The sequence below is a fragment of the Syngnathus scovelli genome, chromosome 1 (genome assembly GCF_024217435.2).
Source record: "Syngnathus scovelli strain Florida chromosome 1, RoL_Ssco_1.2, whole genome shotgun sequence".
NCBI lineage: Eukaryota > Metazoa > Chordata > Actinopteri > Syngnathiformes > Syngnathidae > Syngnathus > Syngnathus scovelli.
In genome coordinates, this window is record NC_090847.1 from 24419272 (window position 1) to 24438957 (window position 19686).

The following is a 19686-nucleotide window of genomic DNA, read 5'->3' on the forward strand; positions in this document are numbered from 1 at the left end:
CCCCATCAAAGAAAACAGAAACAGCATCGTGTCAATTTCATGGCAAAGCTACTTCCTTTGAATAAGATGTCAACAAAAGCCAACTCTCCCCTGAATGTAAATAAGTTTCTTTTTTTGCCATATTTTTTTTATGAAGGACTTCTCATCATTTTTAAATCATTTTTTTCCTTGTAGTAAACTCTTTGCTTTTTTGTATTGAATATTGTGAAAGTTTCATGGTAATTTGAGACAATGTTGTAACATTGCTTCAATGCTTTTGCATTTTTTGTCTTTGCTTGTGAATGAAATTAATGTGCTATTAGAAAAAATCGTGTATTTGGGGGTAAATTTGTACTTGTTAATACTTTGACCTTCTGTGTCAATGAGAATCTGTTCTTAATGGGCTTACCTGTAGGCATTGGCGGAGCTAAGGGGGGGGGGGGGGGGTTACACTGATCCCCCGCTCTAAAATATGCTTATGGGTACTTCACAGGAATCTTTCCCTCCATCCCCTGTAGAGAATATTTAGTAAATTTTTATCAGTGTTTTTTCGTAAATTTTAAAGATTTGTATTTTTAGCGTGTGCATTTTTTTTTTTTTTTTAGTTTGTTTTGCAGACACGTCCTTGCAGACTATGTCGGTGACCTTCACAAATAGTCTCAGTGGGACACATCAGTTGTGGCTGCGTGAAGGGACATATACACCGTTTATGTACAAAATGTCAGGTGAGGAAAAAGAGGCTCCCTCGAACCGGGATGCTCGCCTTCCCCGTCAAAGTTGTATCCTGCAAAGAGAAAGTGCTGCGTCACTGCTCTGATTTTCTGACACTTGCGGCGGTGACTCATCCCTCGCTCTCCCCGCATCATTGAGCTTACAGGGTGCCACAAACAGCGAGTGCTTCGCCGGCTCTCAATCGAGACGCACGAACGCGATGACCGCGTTGGGTGTTCGATGAAAGGTCTCCGAAAGCGCAAGAGGGAGCCACTCAAGTGAACTTGGGCGCCCCAAAAGCTAACTTTGTGAATGAAAGTCGCCAGGAGCGTCCGCAGTCGTGTCAGCCGATGCTTTTTTCCTGCCTGGTCCTTTTGTTTTGATTTGGATTGGGTGCCGACGGCCGCTAGGGGGCGCAGTTACACACTGTCTGGGGAACATCGGCTCATTTGGCTGTGATGTGTGTGTTAGTCGTTCTTTATTTGGCCTTCTGTTTCATTTGTCAGATTTATGCTACATTTATGTCCTAGTGAGACAACCAGGTGTGTGTGTCCTATTGACTGAAGGAATTCCCTTCAAGAGCTGTTCCAATGCTGACAAAGGCAGAAGGCCGCCCGCTGTCACTTTCATGACTGCAAGAAAAAAGCCTGAGGCAACAGAAAGACAAAACAAACAGGAAAGGAGTGCATCCCTGTATGCAACAATGTGCAATGTTACTGACATCATTAAAGTGCACTAAGCCAAGAAGCAAGTAGAAGCAGCGCTGTTGGGAACGCAAGCCTCGACTCGTTTTGTGTGTCCATAGCGCATGCATGGCCGCTTTCTGTGTCACGTGTCTAGACCAGTAGTTGTTGCCATGGAGGCCGCTTGTGCCTTTAGTTTGGTGCAAGATGGAAGGCTCCATGGTAGATGACGTAGAAGCTTTAATTTGGTTTTCTTCCATTACTACTGCTGCCCTTAATTGAAGTGCTTACAGTTGGCCCGGTTCTTCTCTGTGCATTGTTCGGAATCTTCCGGTAGACTTGCGTTCATCCAAACACAGCGGCTGTTTGTAAAAACCGTGGCTCTCACCTGTTTGTTCCCACAATTTCCTGCATGTTGTCATGGGAACCAATCTGCTGACGGGTCCAGCACACAGCGGCCTCTTTGTTTTTCCACTCTGCCTGCATGTGTGCCATTTTGTTATTGACTCGTTCTCTTGGATTCCATCAAGTTGCTTACGTGCAGCCTGCATGGCCGCCACTTGTGGATCAACATAGCCGCTACAAGCAGATGACTCAAATGATGCCCATCCGCCCGCCTCCCAGCGGTATTTATATCTTGAATAGATATTCTCCCCCCCACACGTTTTCAGCGCTTCACTCTCTGGCTATCGACATACCGACTGTGGCAAAGGAGCAGCATTCCATTTGCCGCGCAGCCGGTGCTCTGCCTCATTAGCGTTACCAGCCTTTGGCCCGTCCCTCTGATCAAAAGGCAAAAGACGTGACTCCTCTAAATAAATGATCTCCCTCACGGTTGATGGATGGACGGATGGATGCCCTTTTCAAACTTGTCCACACTGAAGGAGCGATGGACGGCACGGCACCGCTAGGTGGCAGCATTGCAGTGCGCAGGGGCCAAATACAAATGAGTGCTCCTGCTCCATCCCTTCATCTTCTCATCTATCACTGAGATGCTAATTAGCTGATTGATGAGACGTCGCTCCCCGTGACCCATTAATGACCTTTCGAAATGTAGGTCATTCTAAAATGACGATCGATGCTTTGCTCATACTGGTGTACTGTTAAATGTTGCCCTTCTTGGTTTTGTTTCCAGTGTGAGCTGTGTGTCCTCTCTGCAGCTATACTTTTGTCCTCTTCAGCTAGCGTGAAAAATTACCATCAGCCTCCAAGCTTTTGATGGAGTCCTTTTTCAGTACTTTAGCTTTTTCTTGTATTCCTTCATCATACTAGGCCACATCTCCTTTTAAGTGGTGTCTTTTTGTTAGCACCTTTGCTTTTTTTCCCTATCATTTAGACCTTTTCAGCTAGTCTAAATGCTATCCCAAGCACTGACTTGTATTTAGAACTCCTATTCCTTTTGTTTTCATTCGGAATTTACTAACTATCGTTTTCTTCCTTGTCTCCTAGTTCAACTGTGTCCTTTACTTTCTCCAGTCCGTAAACCAAACAGCATGTTGACCATTCGTCATACTTTAAATAGACCCACATACGGACTCGCAGATTACAAGTTTCAATAATAATAATAATTAATTATTATTATTATCATCATCATCATCATGCTGTTAAAAGGGGGATTCTGTGTGGTAAGCCCCCACCGAACGCTCACATCTCCAAAAACATAGTCCTGGCACGATGGAAGCCCTGACCACCTATCCTAGAATTGCCCCTGATATGCCAGAATTATTATGATCCATCATTGTATTTATTAGCAGGGTAAAGAAACGTGAGAGCTACTTTTTTCTTTATTCTCTCTCGCTCTGCAGCAAAAGAGGAAACCTTGGAATGCTGTGAAAATCATCGCCTCCTCTTCTTGCTTGCGTCATCTTTTTGTTGTTAAGGGCAACCACAGGATGGAGTAGAATGCAGGAATGCTGTCACCTGAGCACTGTGTGTGTCTGTGCGTATGTATCATTCAAATAGCCTGAGATTTCACAAGCTGGTAGTATATAGACAAAACACACAGAATGAGCTGTACTTGTGTTTATTTCAAGCAGGAAGCACCCAGGTGACCTCTGCCCTGGGCCAACAGTTGCTACCAAAGGGGACACATTTGTGATGAATGTGACGCTTGTGCACATTTACGCAGGACTGTATCACAATGTACCGACGAATGGAGGTTATGACGTGCATTGGCGATCGATCGAGTAGTTATGGACAGCAAATGAATATTTTTTAATTATTTGTTTGTTTGTCAACCATCTGCCATTTGGAATAACTTTTTTTTTGGAAGGTTAAGAAGTCTGGAGGTTCAATTGAGTCCAAGGCTAAAAGATGTTAGTGACTGTAAATGTAATAGGAGAGCGGGGATGTCCATTTACTGTGTTGGGCTTGAATTCCTCATAGCTCGTCGGGTTCTATACCAATTTTGACATGGATTCTCAGCAGACATGCATTCATGATATCAGACTGGAGGGTAGTTTTATAATTGGGCCTTTCAAAACATATCAAGGTGGGAGCTAATGGCATTGGTGAAGCTAGTTTTTTTATTTTTTATTTTTTACTGCAATGGCAATGGTCAAGGATATTTCAAACATCTAAACTTTTTTACTATCCAAAGAATTCTTCGGAAAATGCGCATAAAAATTCCTTACATATTACTGACAGGATGGGTGGAAATGTGGACAAAAAAATACCTGTAAATATATCCAAATGTCAATTCACTGGCCTGGCACCTGGAGAGTCAAGTATGTTTCCGGGAAAGGGGGTCGATTGCCCCGCTACCCCCTTCTAGCTGAGCCAATGCCAAATAGGCACTTTAAAAAATTTTAAAAGACATAGTAGCTACAAACCTGTCTTTGTATTGAATTGCAGCGTTGTAATTGAAAGCTTTCAATGAAGGTCAACTCTGAAATCGAGGCTAATCTTCCATCTTGGCTTCATTTCCATTGCTTCGCCAGTTATGAACCTCGCCGCATTAATGATCATTAATAATTGCTCGCTGCACAATACTCCCGTGCATTTGGATCTGCTTGCCGTGCGTGTGTACTTGCGCGTGCGCGCGCAACAGTTTAACCTCGGAACCGCAACAACTGACGCTTTCTAATCTGTCTCTCACTCCTTCCTCCTCCACCCTGCAGCCTCGCTGTAGCCGCCTTCTCTCCCTCTCTCCATTTGTCCCTCTCTCCCCTCCTGCCTGCCTGCTTGCTTGCCTCCCTCCGCTCTTGCTTCCTGATCCGACTCGTTTCTGACACCGCGAGCACTACGCCGCCGCGAAGCAGAGCACCAGCGGCATAGGAGGAGGAGGTGCAGGAGGAGAGGGCCCCGGTAGCGAGAAGTCGGAACCGGCCAACGAGCGCGCGCGCTCGCGCGTGGCAGGTCGGCGAAAGGTAAGCCGACTGTGCCCTTGGGTCCACGGTGAGTTGCCGAATTGACCGACGGTGGCTTGATTTCGAAGCGGCTTGATTCCGCCACTTGAAACCAGCCGCTTGCCTTCGACGTGCAGGGCGGGATGGGGGATCGAAAGCGCGCGTGGATCTGCCAGCAGGCTACATTGCTACGAGAGTCATTTTCCTTCCGTCTTTGCCCATCATCATCATCATCATTATCGTGGTCCTCCTCATCATCACCACATATGTCGCCATCCTAAAGGGCTGTTCTGTAGGTCAAAAACGGAGGAACTTCCTGTACAGGAAAAGGTTTGTGTGCGCGTGCATGTGTATAAGCTACGATGCGCGGAGAGCGCAACTGATGCTCCATTTCGTCACCTCATCTGCAGTTGGTGCCGGATCGAACCTAACCAAGCGGACCTCATCCCAAATCTTTCCAAGCCCCCGCCACCATGGCTTCCAAACTGAACCCCAACGTGCTCTACGTGGCCGAGCCCAGCGAGTCAGCCCAAGCGGATGGCGAGAGGACACATCTTGTAAGTTCCGTTTTAAGACTTGCATTTAAAGCCATACTGACAAAGCCCCAAACTCAACTGCTATTCGTAACATCTCTCTGTGTGATGCATGATGAATGGCATTGCCTCCTGTGGTTGAACAAAAAGAAAATGCTGTACAAGCTCATGGACAAGCCACAGTATCACTTATTTGTTAAACCTTTAGTTTACGGCAACTGAGAACATCCTCATTCTCATTTGGAATGCGTACCTGGTAATTGACTGCAGAGAAAATGAAAGCAAAAGCAAACCAAATACAGGTGACAAACAGAACATTGGTTGCATAGTTTCATAATAAGAAAATTACATTGCATCATCGCAATAAATGAAAGGTTCCAAACAGGCTACTATCAGGTGAAGGTGAGAAATAGAACGTGAAATCCGGTTTGTGCTGGAGGCGCTTGGCACCCAGAGCAGACGGGCAACTTTTTTTTTTTTTGCTGGTACGCTTGCAGGCCGGCGATGCGGGAGACGAGTCTTCCGACAGCGACGGTGAGCAAGAGGAGACGTCGCACAAGCTCATCCGCAAAGTGTCCACTTCAGGACAGATGCGGGCCAAGGTAGGCGCATTTTAAATTGAGAACGCCCCAAAGTCTTTTTTTTTTTTTTTTTTTTTTTTGCGACAGGACTAACTACATCAGACACGTTCTATTATCTGTCATGTGGCCAAGTTTTCTCCATTAATACTCTCTGGGCCAGCTTTTACTGTAAAGCATGAACGGAAACTCTTGTCATATGAATCATTAATCATGAAGTGAAGCACCATTCGATCCACTCCACTCAGGCAAGCTCAATGTCATGGTGTCAATCTATCACCGCTATCAAACGTTTGCTGTAAATCACATTCAGATCAGAAACAGCATCCCGCTGCCTGTTGCCATGGCGACCGGCGGGCGGACGGGATATTTTTGTGGGATTTTTTGCCCCGGTGAGGCTGACCTTGATAGAGAAATGAAAAGGCGATTGAATGAGAAATGTGGGCAACTTTGGCACGAAGTAAAGCCATGCCAGGGCTGGACTTGGCCTCTGGCGTGCAGGGCTGATGCCCGCTGGGCCGCTTTGTGATTGGGCCCGCAACAGTTTGTCCTTAAACTGTCAGGTTGTGACCAAACGCTCAACCTGCTTGTATGACTTGAATCCATACTTATGTTTTCTTACCGTGTCCAAGGAAAATGTGTCTCCTCATCCTCCTCTGCTATGCGCTCACTCGCTTCAGGCTCCATTACATAAGGTTTCACACTCTTCTTTTTTTTTTTTTTTTTTTTTTGTTCCTTCTCACGTGTTTCACTTTTGTAGCCCAAGTATGCTTTTGTTGGTGTGCGACGCAAATGCAAACATGCAGGAATGTCAAGTCAACTTTGTCGCTGAAAAAAAAACTACACGCATGCAAGCCCAAGTATTTATTTTCATTATTTATTTATTTTTATTATTTTATTATTTATTTATGATTTATTAAAGATATAGATAAATACATAAACTTCTATTTCTATTTACTGACCGTAAAAGGATGTACTTGAAGGAAAAAAATAACCCTATCAATGCTCGCTTATTGGGGATAGTTTCTGGGAAAATATATTGACAGACCTGCATCTATGCATATTCTTCTTCCGGATGTATTTTGTCTTTTGCACTCTTTCTCCCCCCCTCTCCTCCTATAGCTGAAGAGAGATGTATTTTTGTCTTTTGGGTTGCGTCGATCCTTTTGCCCTCCCAGTGAGACCGTTGTCATTTTAATTGCCTCGCGTCCGGCGGAGCTCCAAAGTGGCCTACTGAACTGCTTGGAAATCTTTGTTGGCGCTATGAGAGAGTCAAACAAACGTATATGTTGTTCCAAATGCGCCAGGAAAGCGCCACTTTCCCAGAGTTATTCTGGCCTCATCGCATTTGTTCACTTTTATCTTCATCTCGCTCGCCTGCTATAGCGCACCACTCGATGCGCGTGTGGGTGTCGAATGTAGCCAAGATGAGGACGAGTTCGAGGTGCGCGTGTGGGTTGGCGAAAGCAGCGCACACGCCGTTGTGTGGGATCGCCAACGTCGCGCCCGTGTGTCTTTTTGTGTGCGCGCTTTGATTTATGCCCCCCGGCTGGATGCGATAGCGTCGCAGAGCTATACGCCGGGTTCGATATATAGCCAAAGAAGGGGGAGACAGACGGAGAGACAAAAGACTGGAGGTGGGAGATATTGTCCAACTGGAAAAAGTACACTGTTCAACACCTACAGGTGTTCATTTTTATACTAGCGCAAAGTGTCTAAGTAACATTTACGTAAACATAGTTTAAAACTATAAATGTTCAACGTTCAACACGCTCGCACACACACACACACACGCACACACACACACACACACACACACACACACACACAACCAAGTGCAGTGTTGAGTATTTAGATGAACACAAATGCCTTACTGCCTTAAACACAATACAAAATTTCAATTCCATCCATCCATCCATCCATGGTTTCAATTTCCACTCCAATTAGAGTCGAAACAAGATGACACCTCATTTTAACACTTAACGAGCTTTTTTTTTTTTTTTTATAGCCGAGTGGTGTTAACGCGACACCGATATTCTGTTTATGACACCGTCAACCAACTCTCGACATTTGCGGCACATCAATGTCATTTTTACGATTTGGATTATTGGGCCTTCGCTCCGCTGTGGTCTGCTCGCACGTCTACTTGTCCTTCATGTCCTTCTCTTGTATCCATCCCGTCTTGTCCCTAAACTCCCGCTGCGACATCCCTTTTTATTCTCTCCTTGTTCTTCCCTTGTGTCATTCTCTTGACTTTTTTTGTCTTTTCCCACTCGGTCACGCCCCGTCCTTTCTCCTCCCATAAGATCTCCTCCGCCTACCCATTAACGGGGGCCGCGCGCGAGCGAGACAAAAATACCGCTAATGAGCTATCTTCGGCGCCTGCGTCGAACCGGTGACATGGACTCGCTTTGTAAAAAGCGCTAATGACAACGAAAAGAACGATGTCTCCCGCGCTTGCCCGTGTGCTGAACTCAAAACGACTGCTCTCAGTCGGGACCGCTGGTGCGTTTGCGTCATCGCTAATGACCTGACTTGTGTTTTTGTAGCCATCCCAACAACTGCAATCGATAACTGGCGCGTGTGTACGCGTGCCAGTTGCGTGCGTGTGTTTGCATCGATCACTCTCCATCTCCCGTTTGATTCCTAATGGAGGCTGACAGCGCAATGTTTGTTGAGAATAGGAGCGACTGCACATTGCATTTTGAATCGCAACAAAGCGTCCGGGGGTCATCTCGCTCGGCCGGGAAAGGAGAGTTCCGAATTCATGAGCGGAATCCAAAAAGGCGCACTAAATTATATGGCAGCCCCTGCACTTGTTTTTTTTTTCAAGTGTGCAATCCGGGTAACGAGGCCACACAAATCTTTTGCAGTCGCAAAGCGCTTGCAGGCCGCCAAGCGGGCAACCACATCCTTCCAATGCAAAGCTTCTGCTCATCATATATTTGGAGCGACTCTTTTACGAACCCTTTGCTTACGTTTTTGGGGCGTTTGTTTCACAGAAAGTGGAACGTTGAAAAGGTGTCTGCAATTGTCATTACGATGGTGCCTTTAATCCTGGGCCGCGCCAGACTGAGCAGATATGAAAAATCTGATTACTTTATGGAACCTGTTGATGATAGATGTTAGCAAGGCCCAATAAGCAGGTCATGCCTCCAAAAGTGTCAACAAATGATATTGACGGAGGAAAGAATGTGGCCACTGTCTCGCCCAATCCGAGTTTGACTGATAAATTAGCAAAGTATTTGAAAGGTGATGGAGCTAGATAGTTGCTAGGTCCCAAAATGTTCTTTGCATCCCCAATGACTCGTGTACGCCTAAAATTTTCATGAGGTTTAAAATGCTGTGACATGATTTGATATATTCCTCAAATGCACATGATTTTTAATTTTTTTTTTGTTCCATCACAAACACAATTCTTGTCACATTCAATAAGAACATGCTAATCACATCAGGACATTAGGGAGAAGCGGCTGTCATCACTTTTCCTTTTCCTGTGTGTGTGTTTGTATGTGTGTGTGCGCGCGTGGGGATTATGCAGCGGCACACCAGATTTGGTCCGTATGCTCTGACGAATCCCCCCACACTCCATCCTCCCTCCTCCCGTCACTGGCAGGAGATTATGTGTCCTTTCACGCACAAACCCTACAGGCACAATCCCAAAAAGGGGATGATAGTACGAAATTACATTAACAGTAAAAACGTGGCGGAACTTGACTCTGTGTGTGTGTGTGTGTGTGTGTGTGTGTGTGTGTGTGCGTGTGTGTGTGTGTGTGTGTGCGTGTGCGCGTGTGTGTGTGACAGCGTAGACACTCATCCGTTTCTTTTCCTGTACAAGTCATGTGTGCTGTGTGTGTGTGCGTGTGCTTGTGTGTGTGCGTGTGTGTGTGTGTGCGTGTGTGTGTGTGTCTATAAATACATCCACGGGGGTGCATGAGACAGGATGTGGTCGCCATGGTGCAAAGTCCTCCCACGCCTTGTTTTAACTGCGCCTCCGTGCTAGCGGTCAGAGCTACATGTTTGTGGGGCGTGTCTATTTCAAGCCTCCTAAATATTTGTTCTCTCTCTCTTTCTGCACCCCGCCGGGCAACACACACGTCCCGGACTGGTGGGACTGGAAAATCGTGGGCAAGCGTGTGTGAAAAGATCGCAGTCCCTGCATTTTATTAATAAGCAGCTACTGAACAAAATAAGCAGCACCGCCCAGAATAGAAATTTTTCAAATGAAAGCCCACATCCTTATAGATCCAAGTTAACTTTATCAGCTTTTGTTGCAAATTTCACATTTTCCATTTAAACTGTCAAAATGATGGATAAAGCATTTGATCACTAATGATGAAAAAACAGCACTCAACGTAATAATAACCCAACACAATAGTATTGTCATGAAATATAACTTTTAAATGTAAAGTAACTCGGAATTTGAAATATATTACATTTTCGAAGGCCAACATTACAATTGAGTGTATGTTCAAGTAAAGTTTATCAAACACAGCAAAGAAAAACTTTTTGAATGAACACATACGCATCTTAAGCATGCGCTTGTCTACTACTGTGAAAGTATTTTGCATCATATCATAAAATGGCCAGATGATAGGGAGAAGAGAAATTCTATTTTTTTTTTTTTTTGTCTTTGTAAAACAATAAATTGGAGCCCACAAGTCAGTATGTTTTCAAGTCCGCCATACAAAAGGCTGACTCTGAAATGATGGGTTTATTTTAGAGGAAGTGTGAGAGGCCTTCAGGACGAGTGAGTCGCTGGCTTTGAACGCATTAAAATAAAAAACCAGAACAACAAGACACACACACACGCGTGTGTATACACACCTACGCACACACAAGCGCACACACACCGTAGAGGTGTGGTGTGTGTGTGTGTGTGTGTGTGTGTGTGTGTCCGTTCAGGTAGGAGCTTATTTCCTTGTGGCTATAAATATTCTTGGTGGAACCTGTCTGGCCGGCACTGATAGTAAACATGCAAACACTGAAAGGGGGCGGGGCTTCCAGCATACCTGAGGGGGTGTTGCCAATACGCAAGGTGCGAGAGGCAGGAAGTGGTAGCGGCCACGTATTGTTTGAGGAGCCGCTAGTGTACAAAGTAAGTTGCGAGCTAATCCGGTCGGGGCGGGTTAAAAAGCAGCAGCTTGAGAGGCGTCGTGTGTTGTTTCATCGTTTTGGGTGAGATTAGTTAGTTTTTGGGTGAGTGAAAAAAAACCAGCCGGTCCGCTGAGGTCCATCCTACCGATGCCGGCCCTCTGCCCAGCGAGCGGGTGCTGCTTGGCTCCTGTGTGGTTCCGGCGCAAGGGAGAGCGGCTGGGTGAGGATGAGCATCTGAGCCAAGATGAGCGACCGGAACCCCTTTTGGCCCAGAGCTGCTGCTCCGTGCAAGAGGTCAGTGCCTCCGTAGTGACGGGGAGCGAGGTTTCGTTACTTTGGACCCATTCTGTGTGCTTGTGCCATGTTGGAACAAAGTCCAAGCTGCCATAAAGGGGAATGCTGTCAAATCGCCTCTGGGGCTCAACTCATTCTCCCTGACACTTTGACAAGTGCCACTTTCTGAGTGACAGTACTTTGGACCCCCACCCACCACACACACACACACATCACACTCATACTTAGCCACCATTGCACACATAGTTGACACCAGTGCCAATTTGATGCGCCCGCGATGATCACTGATGGCAGACAGATTACGACCAGTGTTGTTTTTTTCTTTATGGAAGGTCACCATTGCTGACTGTTGTCGGGCACTGTGTAGCTACGATTTTTTTTTACCTTTCGGAGAGGATATCCACAAAACAAAATAAGATTTTTTTTGTACACTTTTTTTTTTTTTTTTTTTCAACAAAACGCAGATTCTTATGTTGAAATGTGGAAGAATATTCCTGGAAAATATCTAAAAGTCAATTATCTGGCTTGGCATTTGGGGGAAGGGTCCTAGCATATCTCGGGGAAGCCTCCCCCCCCCCCTTGCTCCGCCAGTGTAGTCAAGAGAGTTTGCAAAGTGGCCTGATAGATAAAGGACTCGCCCCCCCCCCTCGAATGTCCCATAGTGCGCAATCTCTTTACAAAGAAGGAAGCAGCCACAGCTTCCCAGTCATGTCTTCCCTTTTATTTGTGTGCTCAGAAGAGCGTGAAAGAGGGAAACCTGTTGAAGCAGACAAGTTCCTTCCAAAGATGGAAGCGCCGCTACTTCAAACTCCGAGGGAGGACGCTCTACTACGCCAAGGACTGTAAGGTAACAACGTCTGCAAAAAATAAAAAATAAATCATGTTCGGAATTGCTGTCAAATTGTCATTGTTGTTGCAGAGAGCAATTTTAACCTGTTGTCATTTTCTTTCTTTAGTCTCTTATTTTCGACGAGGTGGACTTGTCAGACGCCAGCGTGGCCGAAACCGGCACCAAGAACGTCAACAACAGCTTCACAGTGAGAGAGACCCGAATGTTGCCGATGACCGTGAGGCCGCATTGCTAAGGTGCCGTCCGTCATCTTTGGCAGGTGATCACTCCTTTTCGCAAATTGATGCTGTGCGCCGAGAACAGAAAGGAAATGGAAGACTGGATCGGGGCACTCAGATCTGTCCAGAAGTGGGAAATCTATGAGGTGAGCGAGCTCTCCCTCCATTGGAGCGGCCTGTTGGACTCTTTCTTCATTCATCACGTTCTCCACATGAGAGCACGTTTCATGAGGGCTTCCCTCTCGGTGCAGGCCAGCCAGTTCAACGTGGAGCATTTTTCGGGCATGCACAACTGGTACGCCTGCTCGCACGCCAGGCCCACCTTCTGCAATGTCTGCCGGGAAGCTCTGCCGGGCGTCACCTCTCACGGCCTTTCCTGCGAAGGTACACACGCGGCCTTCTTTTTTTTTTTTTTTTCCACGGAAGTCAACGCATTTTTCCTTGCTGTCTTCCCAAAGTGTGCAAGTTTAAGGCTCACAAGCGCTGCGCCGTTCGCTCCACCAACAACTGCAAGTGGACGACGCTGGTTTCCATCGGCAACGATATCATGGAAGATGAGGACGGGGTATGTTGTTGTGGTCTCCCGCGACCTTTTTTCCTAAGCGGGCTGGAATGTGCTCACACGGTGCTTTTCCCCAGGTGGCCATGCCCCACCAGTGGCTGGAAGGCAACCTGCCCGTCAGCGCCAAGTGCGTGGTGTGCGACAAGAACTGCGGGAGCGTGCGGCGGCTGCAGGACTGGCGCTGCCTCTGGTGCAAGGCCATCGTAAGAGCGATCATCCCGGCATTTTTGCCAAACCAAAACGATCGTGGAAAAGAATGAGAAAATATGCTACGTGATGCGAACTCCATCCCACGCTTGTGTTTAACAAGGTGTGTGTTGGCGTTGGGTGTTTTGGTCGCGCATGTGAGATCCTCACGCTTGAATAAGTACTCACACATACACCCACACACAGGCACACGCACACACAAAAGTCCCACACTGGTATTTGCAAAGGTTCGTCAAGTGTCATCGATTTGCATTTGTGAACTGGAATGCGGAGACGACCGCACTTTTCTGTACACGCCAGGTCCACAACAGTTGTAAAGAGCAAATGGGAAAAGTGTGTCCCCTGGGTCAGTGTCGAGTGTCCATCATCCCTCCTACTGCACTTAACAGCATCGACTCTGACGGTGAGAGGCCTCTCGCGCACGCTTCGTCCCGCCCTCGACCTTTCCAGTTTATCAACCCGCTGCATTTTAGGATTCTGGAAGGCCACGTCGGCGTCCTGCTCCAGTCCTCTCCTGGTCCTCGTCAACTCCAAAAGTGGCGACAACCAGGGAGTCAAGTTCCTACGCAAGTTCAAGCAGCTCCTCAACCCGGCCCAAGTCTTTGACCTGATGAACGGCGGGCCAGAGCTCGGGTAGGGTTTGGCCGCGTCCTCCAGAGCTAGCGCTTTTCTCATCTCGTCTTGTTTGGCGTTCCAGCCTGCGCCTCTTCCAGAAGTTTGTGACGTTTCGTATCTTGGTGTGCGGGGGTGACGGCAGCGTGGGCTGGGTGCTTTCGGAGCTGGACAAACTCAACCTCCACAAGCAGGTGAGGGCCTCGACGGTCGAGACGTTCGAAAACGTGGTTCCGTTAAGGGCGTCAGTTCAAACTGTGGATTGACTTCCCGCTTTGTCAAGTGCCAGCTGGGCGTGCTGCCGCTGGGCACCGGGAACGACCTGGCTCGAGTTCTGGGCTGGGGAGGCCTCTGCGACGACGATGCGCAGCTGTTGCAGATCTTGGAGAAGCTGGAGAGGGCCACCACCAAAATGCTGGACCGGTAACGCAGCTTGGGCGGATCTCAAAGAGCGTCGTTTTAGTTGGAGACAGTTTTGACGTAGTATGTGCACAGGTGGAGCGTGATGACCTACGAGGTTCCTGCCACCTCCAAATGCGCGCCGTCGGCCAAGGAAGACGACACCCTGGACTCTTCCCTCCAAGTGAGCGCGTTTGGCGTCGATCAGCCGCGCCGCCATCTCCCCGATTATCATCACCATGTGGAATTTTCCAGGTTCACATCACTCAATATGCCGACTCCGTGGCGTCCCACCTGGCCAAGATCCTGGATTCAGATAGACACAGTGATGTCATTTCCTCCGCAAAGTATACGTCCGATGCAGCAGGCCCGTGGTGGAGCTGTCACGTGACCACTCACAACCTCATACCTCCTCCCTCGACAGGTTCCTCTGCGGGACGGTGAATGAGTTTGTGGCAGAGGTGGGCAAAGCGTACGAGAGAGCCACGGAGAACAAGGAAGAAGCGGATGCCATGGCAAAGAAGGTGAACGTTATACAAGGAAACCTACAAGTGTCCTGTCACAAGTATTTATAAAAAAGAAAAAAGGATATTTATCCAAAATGCTTCCACTAAATTACAACCCCCAAAAATATAAGAAAAATAAATAAATGAATGAATTAAAAAATACTAAATAAATAAATGCATACATGCATAAATACTTAAACAATAAATAAATAAATACAAATACATAAATACAATAAATTAATTTAAATAAATAAATAAATTGTCTTTTCTGTTCTCCCAGTGTGCTTTGCTGAATGAGAAATTGGATTCCCTGGTCAAAGCCTTAAGTGAGGAAGCTGAAGCTCAGGTGAGAAAAAGGACGGTGCCTTTTGTCCAGGACAGGAAAAAATGAAGTTCTGTTTTTCCAGGTCGTTCCTGCGGGTTCCCTGGCCAGCCCGGAAGGCGGTGGCTCAGACCTCGATAAATATGGAAGCGACGCGTGCTCCGACGGCCAGACTTACCGCTCTCGGGAGCAGCTGATGCTGCGGGCAAACAGTCTGAAAAAGGCACTGAGGCAAATCATCGAACAGGCCGAGAAAGGTGAAAGAGCGACGGCCGTTTGTTTGGGCTCTCTCAGTGGCCCGCTCGCTCACTCACTCACTTTTGCAGTGGTGGATGAGCAGAACCGACACACTCAGGACCACAAGATGTGGTCGTCATCTACCCTCAAGCGGGAGAACAGCGAGGAACTTAGCCAAGCTTCCTTCTGTCCCAGCTACAGATGTCCGTCCTCGTCCATCGTCCTGGAGAAACCGGCGAGCCTCCACACTGTCAACTTCAACGACGACTCGGTGTAAGAGTCCATTCGCTCGTCGTCTACTTGGTGTCACGCTCATTCTTTTTGTTTGTTGTCCTCACTGAGTATCTGTTCATCTGCAGACAATGTTGGGAGAAGTGTGTGATGAACAATTACTTTGGCATCGGTCTGGATGCCAAGATCTCGCTGGAGTTCAACAACAAGCGCGATGAGCATCCGAAAAAGTGCAGGTAGGCAAAAAAAAAAAAATGGAGCACCACAGATGACGGAAACGGTTAGGATTTGGGTTGGGGTTGCTGTAGGTCGATGTTTAGGATCCCACTCGGTCAAAACGAACGAAATCTCTTTTTGCGTGTCCTGCAGCAGTCGCACAAAGAACATGATGTGGTACGGAGTTCTGGGGACGAAAGAGCTGGTCCAGAAGACCTACAAAAACTTGGAACAGAGGATTCAGCTGGAGGTTTGGTGGAACGATGTTTTCAAGAAAGACAATATGGCGGTTCATGAAAGGCCAGCCGTTCAATTTTCCTTCTCTGTTTAGTGCGATGGTGTGGCCGTTCCTTTACCAATCCTCCAGGGCCTGGCCGTGCTCAACATTCCCAGCTACGCAGGAGGCATCAACTTCTGGGGGGGCACCAAAGAAGACAACGTAAGCGCATCTTGGGAGTGAAAACCTGGGTGCCGGCGAGCTCTTTTCATTTTCGCTCTCCTTCCAGAACTTTGGTGCTCCGTCTTTCGACGACAAGAAGTTGGAAGTCGTGGCGGTGTTTGGCAGCATGCAGATGGCTATGTCCAGAGTTATCAACTTGCAGCACCATCGCATTGCGCAGGTTAGACACACACACACACACACAATTTTTTTTTTTTTTTTTTTGTGACACCGATGAAAGTCAAGTTACGTAACTGCGACGTCATGGTCACGTTGAGTTTTGCTGATAGTCGTCTATCTTATGCTCAGTGTCGCCAGGTGAAGATCACCATCCTGGGGGAGGAGGGCGTCCCCGTGCAAGTGGACGGCGAGGCCTGGATCCAGCCGCCGGGGACTGTCGAGATCCTCCACAAGAATCGAGCGCAGATGCTGACCAGGGACAGGGTATGTTGATGATGTCATTCTTGGTGAAAGCTCTCAGGTCGGGAGACTTGTCGTTTTGATTCCATGAACCTGACGCGTCCTCACCTGAACTGAGGTCATCTCTGTTCTTTTGGAATCTTCCTCACCATCTCTTGCTGCGGGTCGACGCTCTCGCGTGCGGCCAGGCGTTTGAGAGCACGCTCAAGTCGTGGGAGGACAAATTAAAAATCGACAGCGACCGTGCCAACAGACCCCGCCTCAACTCGCAGCAGTCCATGGAGTACCTGACGGAGGAGGAGTGCGCCCAGGTGCAGCAGCTGGGCATCGTGGCCGACACGCTCATCAGCAAGTCGGTGACCCCGCCCCCGCGGAGAGAATTTTTGCGTTTCGCCCACCAGAGCAGTCGATCTTCATGACTCTCCTGCTCTGCTTCCTCCCCAGGATCCGCGAGACCGCTAAGACCCACAAGCTGGTGGAGCAAGAGCTGGCGCATGCTGTCAACGCCAGCGCCATGGTGCTGACTGAGGCCAAGCTGTCCAGCCCCGAGGTAGGAACGCCAGGCGGAGGCAGATGGGTCCAGACGGGTCGGCAGATGGGCCCTTGGACCCACGCAATGCGCATTTGTACACGAGATGTGCGGGGACACCGTTACATGTCAAGCCTAACCGTCTCGCAGCGTGTCAAGACCGAGGACGAGAGATATTTACGTTTACATCGCCACACCTTTTGTGCATTTCATACCAAACTCAGCCAGTGCAAATGTTTCACTGTATTGGTGTCAAGTTTTAAATGAAAGGATCATTATTTATTTTCAGTTTCTGAGTCGCAGTACGGCCGTGGAAATCGTCAACAGCAGCAAAGTTCTGCAGGCAGAGACGAGCATGCTTTTGGACGGACAACATCTGGTAATGTCTCTCGACAGTCGCCGCAGCCACCTTTTGCCGTCTGGTCTATGACACACCCTCCCCTCCGTCTCCTTCGCCCCAGTCCGAATGCCCCGAGGAGGCAGAGCTCCGTTTAACCCTGAACAGCTTGGGTGCTGAGCTCCACAAGCTGGTCGATATCCACTGGATCTGTCCGCTGATGCACTGTGCTGAGGGAGTAAGATTTGCAACACATTGTGGTGTGGGCGCACGTGCCTGCTTGCCTTTCTGATGGCACACGTGATTGTTTCTGCGTACAGGAGTCGGTGCGTCCCAGCAGTAAGAGCAGCATAAAGCTAAAGATCATGCCTAAAGTCAAGAGGGAGAAGGAAAAGCTCCACAAGCAGAAGTCCAACAGCTCACTCTCAGGTTGGAACAGCTGACCAAAATCATCTGTCGGACAAATTAGCTTCAAGCTCTTCACGTATCTAAGTCGCCAGATCGTGCAAAATCAACTTTTGGCGAATCATTTTGAGATGTCCTACTCCATGAACGGTCATTGAACACAACTCGAGTCAACATTTGTCACAAAATAACTCGTATGAAATTACCTACCCCATTGAGCCACAGCTGATCTATGTAATCCAGTTGTAGCCGTGCATGAGCGAGCGCACATTTGGAGTTTCGAATTGTCTGTCGTCACTCTGCTTTAGGAACATCGTCAAGTGCGGGACTCTTGAAGCCCAATCTCCAAGCAAGTGACGATCTTTCCCGGCCTCTCAGTTTGACCGCCGCCGATGGCGAGACGCCTTCCCCCAGAGCTGGCCTGACTGAGAGCCACCGATGATGAGCTGGTCGTTTTACGTTTTCCTGCTGTAAGGTTGTTTTTAAAAGGGTCTGCTAGCCTGCGCTATCAAAGGAGCCTTCAACAAATGTGTCTTTTTGTCAGAAACAATGTTTACAACGTCGCTTGCATGCCGGGTGCAGCCATCTGTTCCGACCCGCCGACTGCAGGCTTGCAAACGGAATTACGCTCAGATTCAAGTGAGACTTTTGGCGACGCCTTGTTGTAACCTTCCATGACAACCGAATCCGATGTGCAGAAAAAATCTTACTTGCTGGGGGGGGAGACAAAAAACATTATGAATGTAATTAGTGTAGTGAGCTATGAATAGTACTCCTGATAATAATCCTAATCTTAATAATGTGCACATCCAAGGTTCTCAAGTGGATCTTTGTTTTGCTTGTCGTGGCCTCAGCAGGTAGTCCAGAGGTCACAGGTTGACTTACAAGCAGCTGATTGTAAATGTAACGCACCAATGTGAGCCTTCGCTTTGCAAGTGGTTCCCAAATCTTCTTGTGGCTTTGCTGCTTTCCCGTGCAGAGCGGGAATGGAGAAATCATGAATTTAAGTAGAGCGATAAGTAAAAAAAAAAAAAAAAAAAAGTGTTTAAGATGGGGCGAACAAAATCATACTGCGTGGTGTTAAATTCTTATCAGGAAAATGCTCATTTGCACTCACGCTCGCCCCTCTGTGGTGGGATGCTGTTACTGCACCCATCTAGACTGCTGCCGCCTTTTTTGCCTTCCGAGGCTTTTGTGGTGTTGTGCCAAGTCGAGCGAGCGGCACACTCCCGACAGTGTGTCACTTTGTGTGTTGTGATGCAAGGGGTGGCGTTCATTTCAAGTTTACGGTGTCTTGCCTTGCACTTTACAGACTACTTTAAGAGTGTGTGTGTGTGTGTGTGTGTGGGGGGGGGGGGGGTTAAATGCGTATGCATGTGTTTGTTTACATGTGTGTAATATTAGGTGAGTAATATGGAAATTAAGATTAACTATAAAAGATGAGAAAACACGTGCGCGCATGCCAGTTGATGACATGTGATCCGTGTCGTTCCTCCTGCTGCTCTGCTGTTGCGCCGGTCCAACATGTAACTATGGTAACCATGTCAGCCATTTGACGTTTGAAGCCAAAGCTTAAGTGGACTCATGAAATATCACTGAAATATCGATTAAGATGTTTGTGCACAGGATGTGTAACTTTTTGAAATTCTCAACGTGTTCTGAACATATGATTGCAGCGCGTGTATTGGTCTTAAAATGAAAGCTTATGCATATTTAATTTTATAAATGATTGTTTTAACGTCATTTAATGGGGTTATTGATGATCCAGCATTGTGTGTGCCCGTGCACGCTGCCAGTTCTGTCTGCTCTGTACCCTGTGATGGCATATAACAAAGATAACAAGTTTTGGAGATTAAAATGACTAAACGGGGGGGGGGGGGGGGGGCAGCTTCTCTTCCTACAGAAACGACCAGATAAATGTAAAGCATACTGTATTATATCGTGTTATTAGCTTCCTTTTTTTTATTTGAGCAT

At 47.5% G+C, this 19686-nt stretch overlaps 1 protein-coding gene across 1 annotated transcript; it reads left to right on the forward strand.

Annotated features, from left to right (window-relative positions):
• Positions 1-4436: 4436 nt before the first annotated feature.
• On the forward strand, positions 4437-19455 carry si:dkey-172j4.3 (diacylglycerol kinase delta). Its single transcript, XM_049760482.2, has 31 exons — positions 4437-4769; positions 4858-5050; positions 5131-5277; positions 5751-5855; positions 11959-12069; positions 12179-12259; positions 12332-12436; positions 12542-12674; positions 12749-12855; positions 12930-13055; positions 13360-13462; positions 13533-13692; positions 13757-13865; positions 13955-14094; positions 14167-14254; positions 14326-14417; positions 14495-14594; positions 14857-14922; positions 14984-15155; positions 15225-15408; positions 15495-15602; positions 15736-15832; positions 15914-16021; positions 16089-16202; positions 16331-16465; positions 16630-16793; positions 16886-16991; positions 17260-17349; positions 17432-17545; positions 17628-17736; positions 18021-19455. The coding sequence occupies exons 3-31, from the start codon at positions 5194-5196 to the stop codon at positions 18152-18154; spliced, it is 3345 nt and encodes a 1114-aa protein (XP_049616439.1). The 5' UTR covers positions 4437-4769; positions 4858-5050; positions 5131-5193; the 3' UTR covers positions 18155-19455.
• The last annotated feature ends 231 nt before the right edge of the window (positions 19456-19686 follow it).

What these genes read in the sequence shown, in the direction of transcription:
- si:dkey-172j4.3 (XM_049760482.2), top strand. Translation starts at nt 5,194, where the DNA reads ATGGCTTCCAAACTGAACCCCAACGTGCTCTACGTGGCCGAGCCCAGC. An exon ending in GATGTCATTTCCTCCGCAAA is followed by an intron (nt 14,418 to 14,494) that starts GTATACGTCCGA and finishes CTCCCTCGACAG; the next exon opens with GTTCCTCTGCGGGACGGTGA. An exon ending in TGATGCACTGTGCTGAGGGA is followed by an intron (nt 17,546 to 17,627) that starts GTAAGATTTGCA and finishes TTCTGCGTACAG; the next exon opens with GAGTCGGTGCGTCCCAGCAG.